Raw genomic sequence first — 12,964 nt, forward strand, 5'->3', positions numbered from 1 at the left:
CTTTCAATTCATTGCATCCTCGCCATTAAATCTTAGTCATCTAAACTTAAATGTTCTCACCAACAAAAAATAAGGTAAATATGTGAGGTGATGGATGAGTTAATTAACTAGATGGTGGGAATCCTTTCACAATGTATATGTATATCAAATCTCCATGATGTACACTTTAAATATCTTACAACTTCATTTGTCAATTGCAGCTCAGTAAGGCTGAAAAAATAAATTAAAAAAATAAAATAAAATCTTGATCATTTAAGTTATTTTAATGAGGACTTGTTTTATATATGCTGATCATTTCTTCCAGTTTTAATTTTCATGAAAAGTTCTGAAAACTGCAAATTTAATCAATTATAAATCATAGTTCTTCACACTGATGGCACCTATATTGCAAATTTATAATCACTGCTTTGTAATCATTGCTTTATCTCAAGGTCCTAAGCTGAGTTAGCTCTAAGACAGCAGAAGGTTGAGTATTACTCTTCTGTGACAAATGCCAGATTAGGCATTTCAGAGCCACCTTTTTCTCAGGAACAGAATCTGATCCCACTCAATAAAAGCTGCAAAAGTCTAAGTTCTTAGCCAAATTATGTGATTCTGTCTCCACATACGTGTGAGACACAAAGTCATACAGAGGATCTTACACTACTTGAAAAATTATAAGCCCTATAAAAAGACCTCAGGTTTGATTATATATTAGCAGTAGGAGAAGTGTTATAGTTTCTTGACTTTTATAGCAGAGAAGTTTCCTTTTGCTTCAGGAAAGCAAACTGGAAAGCATATAACGTGATTTTCCCATCACGTCTTCTTAAAGTCTGCTAGAAATAATCCTTCTTAATTATCTACTTTTTCCAAAAATTCTAAGTAAAGTATTTTAAGCAGTATTCATGGGAAGTGGTCTTGCCCAGTGAATTTTACATTAAAAGCAACTATTAAGCAGTAACATCTTTGTGAAATCAAGAATAAAAATATCAACTGGGTTGAATTTGGATGGGGTAGACTGATCTTTCAGGTTCCTGTGGTTCTAAAATTCTGTACTGTTTCAAATGCAAGATGCAGAAAGATCAAGCTGTGTCATTTGTATCCTACCAAAATCCAAGGAATTAGACCAAGGATTTGTATTTTATTTTTCAGATGAGCAACTATAATTTATGATTTAAGGTAATAAGCTAGTTATCGCTAAGTATGGGACTGCATCTTGGATTTTTTTTGTAGCTTGTAACTCTTGCCAGTAAGTATTAATACCAAATGCTCAGTCCTGGCCTTGAAAATCTTTAATCACAATATTTTAATGAATCTTAACTCTTATGTCTCAACTCTTCTATTGGACAAACCTTATAATATTGGCAATTTTTTCTACCTCGAATTCCAAATGTTGAAATTGGCTAGTCACAATGCCTAGAATATCATTCTGGATTTTTCATGCATATCTAATGTCTTTAATCACAGGGTAGCAAGTCTTTGGTTTTATCGGATCTTCCACACAAACTAAATGCTGGTGTTAGAGAGTACTTTCCAATGGAAAGAACACAACTAACACATTCTACATGCACGTATATATTACACCGACAAAACTGGGCTTCAGAGTTTTGTGTGAGTGAGCCATACCTCTACTTGCTTGTTTCTATATCAATATTCTTTGTACTCAGTTGGCATATTTTGCCTATATGAGATATAAATTCCTTGAGGGCAAGAAATAGGCTTCCAAACTCTTTAGAAGCTCTTAAGAAACCCTGGTTTAATATGATGCATATTTCTTGAAGTGGTCATGCCCAAAAAACAAAAATAGGAATGAAAGCTATTTTGTTTCTGAAATCTCAGGCCCTTAGAAAGAACAGCATTTTTTTTTTTGGAAAAATATGTCTAGAGGCTAAAAGCTCTGCTCATATTTGTGGCACTATGAAGAAGCAAGATTTGGGGGGCAAAAAAAAAACTGCAACCCTTTGAATTTGCTAAAAGTTTTTTAAACCACTAGTAAAAACACAAGTCTTACGTCTATTAAACTGGAGAATGAAGAAAGGAAAAAATACCAAATGCAATTTCTACAATCATCCTTGATGTTTAATCATAGCTCTTTTCACTTATCAGGAACATACCTTTCCCCAGTCTGAGTCGACAGTTTCTATAAGTAGGGAGAGTACATCTTGAAATGCTTTCTGTATGCAGACCTTTAGTTTTTCAAAATACTGCACAGACACCCACTTCGAAGAACAAGTCGCCATGAGTTCTAAAAGGTGCTTGTTCTCTGAACCACTGGCTTGCTCCTTCTGGGTGTCCTTTAAGAGAAACTCAAGGACAGTTAGGATGTCATCCTCATACTGACAGATTTCCAGTTGGATCCGCCTGGCTTCCTGCACAGTCCATTCTCTGTGTCGCTGGTCTAAACACGTTTGTAATTCTGTCTCCTTCTGAAGAAGTAGTTCAGTTTTTTGTTTTGTAAAGTCTTCCTTAGCTGCTGCAAGCACCTCATTAATTTTATTTCGATGATCATCTAAAAATTGCCGGTAATCTTGCTCATTTTGTTCTTGAATTCTACGGATTTCTTCTTGCTTTTCTTTGTTCCATTCACTCCGGGCCTTTGCCAACTCGGCCCTGACAACCACAGGGATTTCTTCGTTCTTTAACTCAAGCTCTCTCTGCAGAGAATGAATCTTCTCTTCCAATTCCTTTCCAGGTATGACATTTTTCTTCATATTTGCAATCTCGCTTTTCCATTTCTCTTTAGCTTCAGAAACAGCAAACAATATCTAAAGGACATAACAATGTACAATGAAAACTCTCTGTGATTCTCCTAATTAAAAAAAATTTAAAGTAACCATTTGGGTTAATTTTTGAACCTGTTAATAAGAGATTTAAAGTCAAAATTAAAGGGAAAAAGTAAATTTAGATAAGACATTGGCTGGTCCTAAAATATACTTACACTAAACTTACGGATCTTTTCCCCCATTTTAAATCACCTAATATTTTGGCTTATATTATTTAAAATAAAACATCCATTTCTATATAGATAACTAGAAATTTAAACTGACCAAAAATATATAATTACATAATTATCTAAAACTAACTTTAGAAAAAAGTTCATATTTATTTTTTTAATATAGATGCTGTCTCAAATCTAAGCCCCCAACAAATGAATTAGTTTTATATGAAGCAAAAGCATCCTCATAAGAAAATCTTGCTAATATTTTTAGGAATGTAACACATACCTGCACAACTTGCTGACAAACATAATGTATTTTAATGCAATTTTACAGCTTAAAATAGTTCATTAGATGACAGTATTGAACAGAAAAAGTCGTTTTTTCATTAATCTAATTTTCGTTTATAACAGAATAACAAGACGAGCAGATCACAGGCACCAGTCATACATAAGCAAAAGCTAACAGGGAATCAGAAAGCCTGAGCTCCAGCTCACATGCTGACTTGGATTGCAGAGGCAGCCTAGCACAGTGCTTAACAGAACAGGCTCTGGAGACAAACCGCTGGAATTAACTTCCCAATCCTTAACTTCTTTGAGCCTCAGTTTCCTCACCTATAAAATGGGGATAATTTCAATGCCCATGTGATAGAGTTTTTTGGAGGGATTTTTGGGGTTTTTTTTTTTTTTTTTTTTTTTAAGATTAAATGACAAAAGGAAATAATCCATTTAAAGCACTTAGAGCCTGGCAAACAACAGGACTCAAAAAATGATATGTAGTTACTGTTACTCTTGACTGCATGGCTTAGAAAAATTCTTAATCTCTTTTGCACTTAGTGTCTTCTATATAACGAGCAGATTGGATGATGACCTTGAGTCTCTTTTACTTCTAATATTCCCTGGACTGAATTCAAAGAAGTCACAAGGATACATATGTAAAAGAAGAATTAGGCGTCTCCAAAGGCTTGGCCTAGACAGTGGTGACTGCTATGAATTAATACCTTATACACGCTCTGGCTGTTGAGATGGGGGTCTGCTTCCTTAATTCCCAGCTATTACATAATTATAGCAAACATCTTCAACTATATGGATTCCCAGACATATGTTATATACCTTTATTCAATAAAATGTGTTCCTGAATGGTTGGATATAAATCAATAATTTGAATTATACTTTAAGTTTACTAAAGGAACCCACTATCCAAAATGAGCTTTACAAAGGAATTCACAGCAAAATTCTTTTGCTACCAGCAGAATAATTCAGCAGCGACGTGAAACATGTTTGAAACATGTTTCCTTTCCCAAAAAGTGAAACAGGTTGTGTCACAATGGACATTATTAACAGGTAACTTGGATGGAGGTGTCAGATCCCAGGGAATTTGGATGACCCACCCAACCTCACCAAAAGTGTACAACCTCTCACATAAAGTTATACAGAGAATTTGACAGCATTAATTGATTTAGTGTTTCCTGATGCTGCTGCACATTAGAATCACCTGAGGAGCTTTTAAAAATTCTGATGCCCAGGCTAACCCTCTACCAATTAAAATATAAAGCCTGGGGGTGGGAGCCAGGCAACAGTATTTTTCAAAAGCTCCTCGAGTTTTTCCATCGTGCAGCAAAGTTTAGGAACCACTGAACCAACCTGACTACTTTTGGATTCTGGAAACTGGCTTTAAATTTCCGCGGATCTTGATGCTTCACTCTAATCTTACAAGAACTGTCCAGCAAATGCTATGAAATCGGCCCTTGCTCCCTGCATTTGGCTTGGAGGAAGGATGTGCAACATGTTAACACTATGTGGCTGAATAATTACCTAGAATACTGCTAACTCACATCCGAGTGTGGTCCAAATACCGCATTGTCACATCACCTGGGAGTGAGTTAGAAAGGCTAATTCTCGGGACTCACTCCAGAGCCACCAAATCAGCATCTCTTGGAGCAAAGCCCAGGAATCTGCTCTCACAAACCCTCCAGGTGATTCTCATGCCTGCTAAAGTTTGAGAAGCAACACACCGTCCTCTCATTTCTGTATTTCTGCATTCATATATTTTCAGGCCTTCTGTGTTCTTAAGGAAAAATCAACTTTATTATTCTTAACTTCTGAGCTCTAAGACACATATGCACACCATCATATTGTTTTCACTTTCCCTCTCCCTTTCAAATTTCCTTTTGAAATATTTCAACATACTAAAAAGCACAGAGAATATTGTAATAAACACCCGTGAGCTACCACATAACAAGAAAAATATTAGATTTTTTACTTATGCTGAATTACTTCCTTAAATAATTTGTGGAATGAGATTATGAATGCAACATGAGTCATTTACAATGAGTTTTACACACATTATTTTCTAAAACGGTTGTGACAACAGGAGAGTAGCATATACTTGATACTACAATCCATCTGTGTATTACAATTAAGAAGAGAAGATATAAACATATGGCATAAAATAGTACCTTAAGTTTGCTATTTGGACTTCTCATGAAGACTATCTGTTCATATCTTTGGTGTACTTATCCATAGATTGTTTCTCTTATAAATGTGTGCTTTTTTAAAAATCATATATTAGTATTAACTAATTAGTATTAACTAATATATGATTTTCTAAATCATATATTAGTTTCTGTTTGATTCATTTACCTTCCTTTTTTATTTTCCCCTTACTTTTGTTTTTTACTACAAAAACAAAAATGTTTTAAATGTCTGTACATATTTTATCCTTTTACTTTATCTATCTTGCTACTGCACCTGTTGCCTCACAACTGAGTTATTATTATGCAAATCTGAAATATTCAATTTCTTTTAATTTTTTATACTTTCACTTAAAAATATTTAACTTCTGAACCAACCTAGAGTTTATTGTGATGTGGGAAAACAACCTAGAGTTTATTGTGATGTGGGAAAACAATTTTTCCAAAGTGCTATCTGGCCATCATGACAATTTATTATGGAATAATTCCTCATTTCCTTGTTTTGAAACAATTTATTAAGCTTTTAGTCATAGCTGGGCCTCTCTCTGAAGTCTGTATAGTACTGAATGAAAAAGAATTCTATTTTTGTGACTCAACACTGTCTGAATTGTTGCTTTCCAACATATTCTATTAAGTGTTAGGGCTGGACTACTATTTCTTTTCCAGAACATTTAGAAAAATTTCTAGTCCTTTCAGTTTTCCAAATAAATTTTAGAATTATTGTGTCAAATTTCAAACCTATGTTCAGTTTATAGGCATTTTGATTAGAACTGGTTTACCCTAATAAATTAAGTTGGAAGGATGCAAATGGTTAAAATATCTGATGTTTCTAGTCAACAACCATGACCTCTCTGGAAAGGGGAGCTTGTTATTTACCAAGGGGAGTGTATTACAAGACTACTGACACAGCACACAAAACAACAGCCATGCATGTGAAAGGATACTGTATAGCTAATCGCTCTCAGTTTCTCCTAAAGATATGACAAGATAAATAGGGATTTCGTCCCATGGGTAAGGTTGTCCTCCAGAGTATGAGGGTTTCACGACCCTGAAACACATTCCCTCCCCCTCCACAACCTGATGGTGATGAGAACAGACCCCACTCGTCGGCCCCGAGCTAACGCTTAACCTGCATTATGGCGTTTCACCCGCCCACAATGCTGTGAGCAGGCAGGAGTTCCCGGGACTGAGACGAGGCCCTCCTGAAGCTGCGTTCCAGGAGCGCTCTTACCCGTCCGGCCACAGACTGCTCCTGTCGCTCCTCCCACTTCTTCTGTTCTGCTCTTACAAGTGTTTTATACTCTGCCAGCTCCGGCAGTTCCTCCAACCACCGGTGACGAGCGTTTTGCACAGCTGCTTCCACCTGCAGGAGAGCGATGGCAAGAGACAGAGGTAAGTGAACGCATAAAATTCCAGAAAGATCCCACATACAGGTAGCCACTACGATTTCATGTGCATTTACACTGCGGTAGTTAAGCTGACTTCAAGCGCCCCACCTTACCCCAAACGGTAGACTCTAATCCTTCTGTCCTCAATGTCCCATACTGTCTGCTGCAAATGCCAAAGCAGGAAACAGAAATCTATACATACTTCATGGCCACTACGCTTATCAGAAAGCTTTATACAAAGTACCAGTTGCCATTTCCAACAAACTCCTATTTATCTTGGGGAAAACGGAGAGGACACACGGGATGGCTGCTTGGTGTCAGCGGCTGTCCAGTCAGTATAGCCGCCACTTCCTCTGTCCTCGTGCCCGACATATAAACATGCACACAGGCCAGCATGCACCAATATATTACAGCTTAGATGTACACCCGGTGAATTTTCTTGCTGTCAAGAATAAATGTGTGACTATAAAGTGAGGTTGATACTTCAATTCAGGCAAAAATATAAGACGATGAATTGTGAGGGTGATCTGGTTGTAAATTTGTTACAGGTGACCACAGATCATTTATTAAATAATCTTTCCTTATTTCCTTGTTTGAAGTACCCAGATATACACATATATATAGCCATACATACACACACACAAAAGCAGAGTTGATATAAGGGGCTGAATTTCTCATTAAAATGCAAAATACATTTATAGATAAATTCCAGGGAGTTAAAAATATGGGGAAAAGATAAAGCTCCTACAGAAATTTATATTTGTTTAGAAGTTGTTATGAACATTTCCTTTCTATTCATATCATGCTATTTGTTTTTCTTCACAAGATCTGTAATTGTATAAATACCTATGTAGTATCCTTAAAAACATATGTCTATAGAACATTTTCTTAACTCTGTTGAGAAAATTATTTTTTAACTGATTGAAAATGTCCTTGATACAATTATATATTTGCCTGTGCTTCCATGCTTTTAGGATTCCTTGTAAAATCACATATAACAATTTAACAAATAGGCAGAATTTCAAGTATTTATCAAAAGCAGAGTATGTATTTGTTACAACTTTAGGCATTATCTTAAGACTTTATAATAAGCAACAGATCTAAAATTAAAAGTATACAATAAATAATACTACATTAAGGTCCAGGGAACCTCTGAGGGCTAGAAACTCTGTCAGATGGTCTGTGAGGTCAAAACTATTTTCAAAATATTTGGACCTCTGTCTTTTTTGACTCTCATTCTTTCATGTGTAAATAGCACACTTCTCCAGAGGATACATGCTATATGATATATCTCTTCTCTGACAGCCAATGGCAAGTATGAGTGAGGATTCTTGTTTTTTAAAAACTTCTTAGATTTTTTTTTCCAATACAGTTAATAGACATACAACCAACACATGAAAAGCTCTTTTGAGTCTTCGATTTTTAAAATTGTAAAAACATCCTGAGAACAAAAATTCAAGAATCACTGTAACAGATAATATTGCAAAAGGCAAATAATAACTCATCTTTATTCTGTTAACACGGAACTATACTTTTCTCTGTATGACCTTTCCTGGAACCAAGGAACATGCCCAGGTAAAAGTGAGCTGGATTTCTGAGTGCTTCCAATGGGAGGTGATGGCACCACTTTTTGGCAGGGGATGGGATTTACAGACAAAGTCCCATTTAAGGGGCATGCCTGCAGATTCAAGTCTCAAGTCTCAACATAAATATTGTTAAATGCCTTATTCACTTTAAGCTTCTTATCTATAACTTATTCCACCTTAGTGGAATATTTTCTATAAAGTTAGATACGAAAAATTCATAATTAAATTGTGCTTCATTCAGATGGAAAACCATCGTAAACCTCAGGCATCTTAATGTTGAGACTGACCTCAGAGGAGCAAACATTTTGTAAACTGAATGAATATATACAAAAACTGAGAGGTGACAGTTTTGTGACAGAGATATAATGAAAATTTCAGGAACAACATAAGACTTAGCCTACCCTGGGGTGCACAAAATATTTAAGGATAAAGTTATGACACGTTCCACAGTAGCCCTTTACAGGTTTTCATTAATAGACAGACAGTTCCAATAATTTTACTATAGTAAACTTGCCTATTACCTGTTTGGCAATATTTTCACAATATCTGAGTTCCAATTCAACCTCTAATTTCTTCAAGCCCCCCTTGATGGCTACTTCCTTCTCTTGCTCTAAATTTTGCTGGATCTTTCGTTTCTGCTCTTCTATCATGATTGCCATCTCTTTCTTGGAAATAACATCAATGGTGGTTTCTTGGTCAGTTTGGCTGCAACAATCTGAGGTCTTCTTTTTCATTGCCTTTATATTTTGGTCCAGCTTACACTGCCACTCCTTTTCAAGCTGTTGAATAAGTTCTTGTTTGATCTGTTTCCAGAAGAAAAATCATATGAAAAGTATTCAAATAAGCAAAAACTAGAATTAATAGCTAGCCAAAAAAGCAACCACAGCAGTGTTTGAAAACCATCTAGACATTGTTGCAGTAATTATGTGCAGTTTAGAAATTTAGTCAATGAGAATACATTCTCAAGGAAATCTTGAAAATTTCTCTTTGACCTTATCCACAGCGCGTAAATCACATGGAAGAGTTAAGTTTATTGTGTAAGGTCAGGCTACCTTGCTCTCAAGATGCAACCTTTGGGAATCTTTGACATTGCCACTACAAGGATCGCATGATTAAAAGAAAGAGAAAGAGAGAAAGAAAAAGAAAGGGAGAAAGAAAAAAAAAGAAAGAGGAAGGAAGGAAGGAAGGAAGGAAAGGAAGAAAAGGAAGGAAGGAAGGAAGGAAGGAAGGAAGGAAGGAAACTTCTGCTATTAATATGTGATTTTCCATCAATACCTGGCTTTTCACAAAGCAGGCACTGGGTAAGTATAATTAATGAACCTAAAATTGAACACTCTAAAAAACAGTTTTACTTAAACATATTAGAATCTCGTTTGTTATGGCATTAAATTGTACTCAGTCAACTATGCATTCAAGAGGAGGGCATTACTGGAAGGATGTCTTAGTGATTCTGCTTTCAACAGTGTAGTGGGATGGACCCAAACATCATTAGTACTGGGCAAAACTGTGAAATAGCAACATTTGCTTTTCCTGTTTCCCACCTCCTGGGTATCCAGAGTTCTCAGACAGCTTCCCTGGCTACCACAGCCCCTGGCTGTGTTGCTTTTCTCAAAAGGACCCATGCTGTGTGGCCCTTTTTGCTTCATGCTTTCCTGATACTCTCACAGAAACATTAGCTGTCTCTCTCATCCCCCTGGTAAGTAACTGATTAGCAAACCCAACTAAAAAACAATTTGCAGCAGTATACAAACAGGGGATTTGTTTTGTCCCATCCATATTTTTTTATAGATATGCAGCTAGACATATTCCATAATATATATTTTTATATTAAAAAATGACCAGTAAAAGATTTTCAGGTGCCAGAACTCGACGGATGAAATTTGGGGGAGAGGACAGAAGATGAGTAGTAGGGAGGTCAAAAGACAGGACAATGGTCTAAGAGTTCATCCTGAGATAGCCCCAACCCCGATTAATAGCAACCTTGTGGACAGAAGAACCTAGTTTGAGAACTTATTTCACTTCCAACTAAATTTTTAAGATCATAATTTGGTTCTTAATTTTCTTGGAAACTATGAACATTTCACAATCTCATTTGCTACTTAGGTAACAGAAGTAAAGTTTTGTGCTTCTAAGCCTACCCAGTCATTACTTCTTTCTTCCGGTCCACAGTGTGGGTTAATTATTTGTTAATTATATTGGTCTAGAGTTAGAATAATTTCACAATATGAAATTTGGTCATGGTTTCATTTTCAAGGAATCAAAAAAGTACCCCTCAAAACCCATTATATCCTGAATTGGGCTTATGAGTCAAGAGGTAGGAAGTTTTTTTTTTTTTTTTTTTTTTTTTTCCATGGGTGTATAAACATTATTTATTGCCCAGGCTTTTTGTCACATTGTCTCTCAGCTGTCATTTAAATATATTTTTGGGGAGTCACAGCTGTAACGATTTTATGATCATATAAAATAATGAAAATACAAGAAAAAGACATTCTCCTTGTTTGATCGCTTCAGGAAGTTTTAAAAAATAAAATTGGTGTGACTAAGCTGCTAATGGCCCAGTTATGAGAAGTAAAATGAGTGATTATGCATGTACTTGGCAATTAACAATAATGCCAGTTCAGGAAGAGCTCTCTCTCAACAGTTACTACTACATTTTTTTTTTGGGGGGGGGTACACCAAGTTCAATCATCTGTTTTTATACTACTACATTTTTTAAACACGATGACTAGAAAGAAATTTGAACCCACACCTCCTTCTGTTCCTTATCCCAGTGTGCTTTGGCTAACATCACTTCATTTTCAACCTGCTGTTTAATATCACTTTCTTGTTCTTTCAGCCACTTGTCCTTTTCCATCACAAGGGTATCTTGGTACTTTTCTTCAAGTTCCACCTGCAGTTTCCTTACATACTCTTCTCTTTCCTCCAATAGCTGTCTCTTTAAACAAAATTCAAATAAATACCACATACGACACTAAATTCTCCAAGTCAAATTTATAAAATAGTCAGATGCATGTAATAGACGACAGAGACAGAGACAAGTGATCGTCCTATATGCTAACTCAATCAGTTGAATAAATTGTCTTGTAAAGACCTGCCTACATCTCAAATATTTGGGTAAGAAATTCACAGACAGCTTTATTAAAAGAAAAGGCATCTAATACAATAATACATTCCCAGAAGACCAAATACCTTTTTTTAAAAAAGTGAAACTGACATTTATGTTTACACCCCACCCATAATGGGACACATCATGTATCATAGCCCAGAAAAATTTATATTTCTAAAAGACTTGTATTCCGAGATAGGCCAAAACTTACTGCTCTATTCTAAAAGCTCTGCATCCTTCAATAAATCCAGATTGGAATGTTTTTTCATTATCAAAGACAAAATTTTTTTATCAAAACTAGCTAAAGCATTATCAAATAAGAACAGTCAAGTATCAGTTAAAATTTAACTATTTGAACTATTCATATAATATTCCCTGTTTATTCTAGGAACCCAGTTAATCTGAAAACACTAATAAAACTCTACTCAGGGATCAAAATTATCTATGAGAGTTTCTATTTGAAAAATTTTTGAATGGTACTGATGAACCAAATGACAGGGCAAGAATAAAGATGCAGATGTAGAGGACGGACCTGAGAACACGGAGTTGGGAGGGGGCGAAGGGGAAGCTGGGATGAAGTGAGAGAGTAGCATTGACATATATACACTACTAAATGTAAAACAGATAGCTAGTAGGAAGTTGCTGCATAACATACGGAGATAAACTCAATGATGGGTGAGGACTTAGAGGGCCAGGATAGGGAGGGTGGGAGGGAGTCACGGGAGGGAGGGGATATGGGGATATATGTATAAATACAGCTGATTCACTCTGGTGTACCTCAAAAACTGGCACAAGAGTGTAAAGCAATTATATTCCAATAAAGAGCTTAAAAAAAAAAAACCCATTCTACACACTGAAAAAAAAAATTTTTTTTTTGAAATGGTTTTCTGTAAGTCCTACCAAGATGCTATGAGAGTAAGCACATTGAAGCCCACAAACTACAATACCAAGGAAGTACACCTCACACACCTAGTGGCAACAGAGCTTTGGCTCTTTCTCTGGTGTTATTTCTGATTCGTGACTATCTGGAATTTTTTTCCACTTCATAGCTGACCTGGATTATTTCTGTCTTAACTGCCATCTGAGTCCTCTCCACCACTGGCACATGTCAAAAAGATGATACCCATGTTTGTTCAGTGTTGTATGATTCTGGAAAACCTCCAGCAACTGAGGGACCCATTTCTTCAGTCAGGTCATGGGGACTGAAAGTTGTCCACTGTCACATCAAACATCATACATCACTGTCATTATTTTTGTCATCCCCAAATTGTCTTATCTGTGTATGTCCATCCTTTAGGAGTTGTTTCCATATGTATCTGCATTTCCTTTTGACCCAAAGAAGAAAACTGCTACCAATTTTCCATGTGTTTATATGTTTGTGAATATATTAGTTAGCTTAACTACATAATAAACCAGATAATACAGAGACTTAGAGCAACAAACACCTATTATTGCTCATGATTCTATGGGTCAGCCGGGTGGTGATTCTGGTCTAA

General features: G+C 36.0%; 1 protein-coding gene across 9 annotated transcripts in view; it reads right to left on the bottom strand.

Moving 5' to 3' along the window:
• Window positions 1–12,964, bottom strand: part of CEP152 (centrosomal protein 152) — a 91,228-nt gene that overhangs the window by 20,874 nt on the left and 57,390 nt on the right. For 5 of the 9 annotated variants that reach the window (XM_057724530.1, XM_057724528.1, XM_057724531.1 and 2 more), the window contains 4 exons: window positions 11,112–11,297; window positions 8,884–9,165; window positions 6,620–6,751; window positions 2,094–2,744 (listed from right to left, as the gene is read on the bottom strand). In XM_057724530.1, the coding sequence (XP_057580513.1) occupies window positions 2,094–2,744; window positions 6,620–6,751; window positions 8,884–9,165; window positions 11,112–11,297 (1,251 nt within the window). The remainder of the gene's footprint in view (window positions 1–2,093; window positions 2,745–6,619; window positions 6,752–8,883; window positions 9,166–11,111; window positions 11,298–12,964) is intronic. The other 4 variants (XM_057724535.1, XM_057724533.1, XM_057724534.1 and 1 more) reach the window with 1 other exon arrangement.

The sequence above is a fragment of the Hippopotamus amphibius genome, chromosome 2 (assembly GCF_030028045.1).
Source record: "Hippopotamus amphibius kiboko isolate mHipAmp2 chromosome 2, mHipAmp2.hap2, whole genome shotgun sequence".
Taxonomy (NCBI): domain Eukaryota; kingdom Metazoa; phylum Chordata; class Mammalia; order Artiodactyla; family Hippopotamidae; genus Hippopotamus; species Hippopotamus amphibius.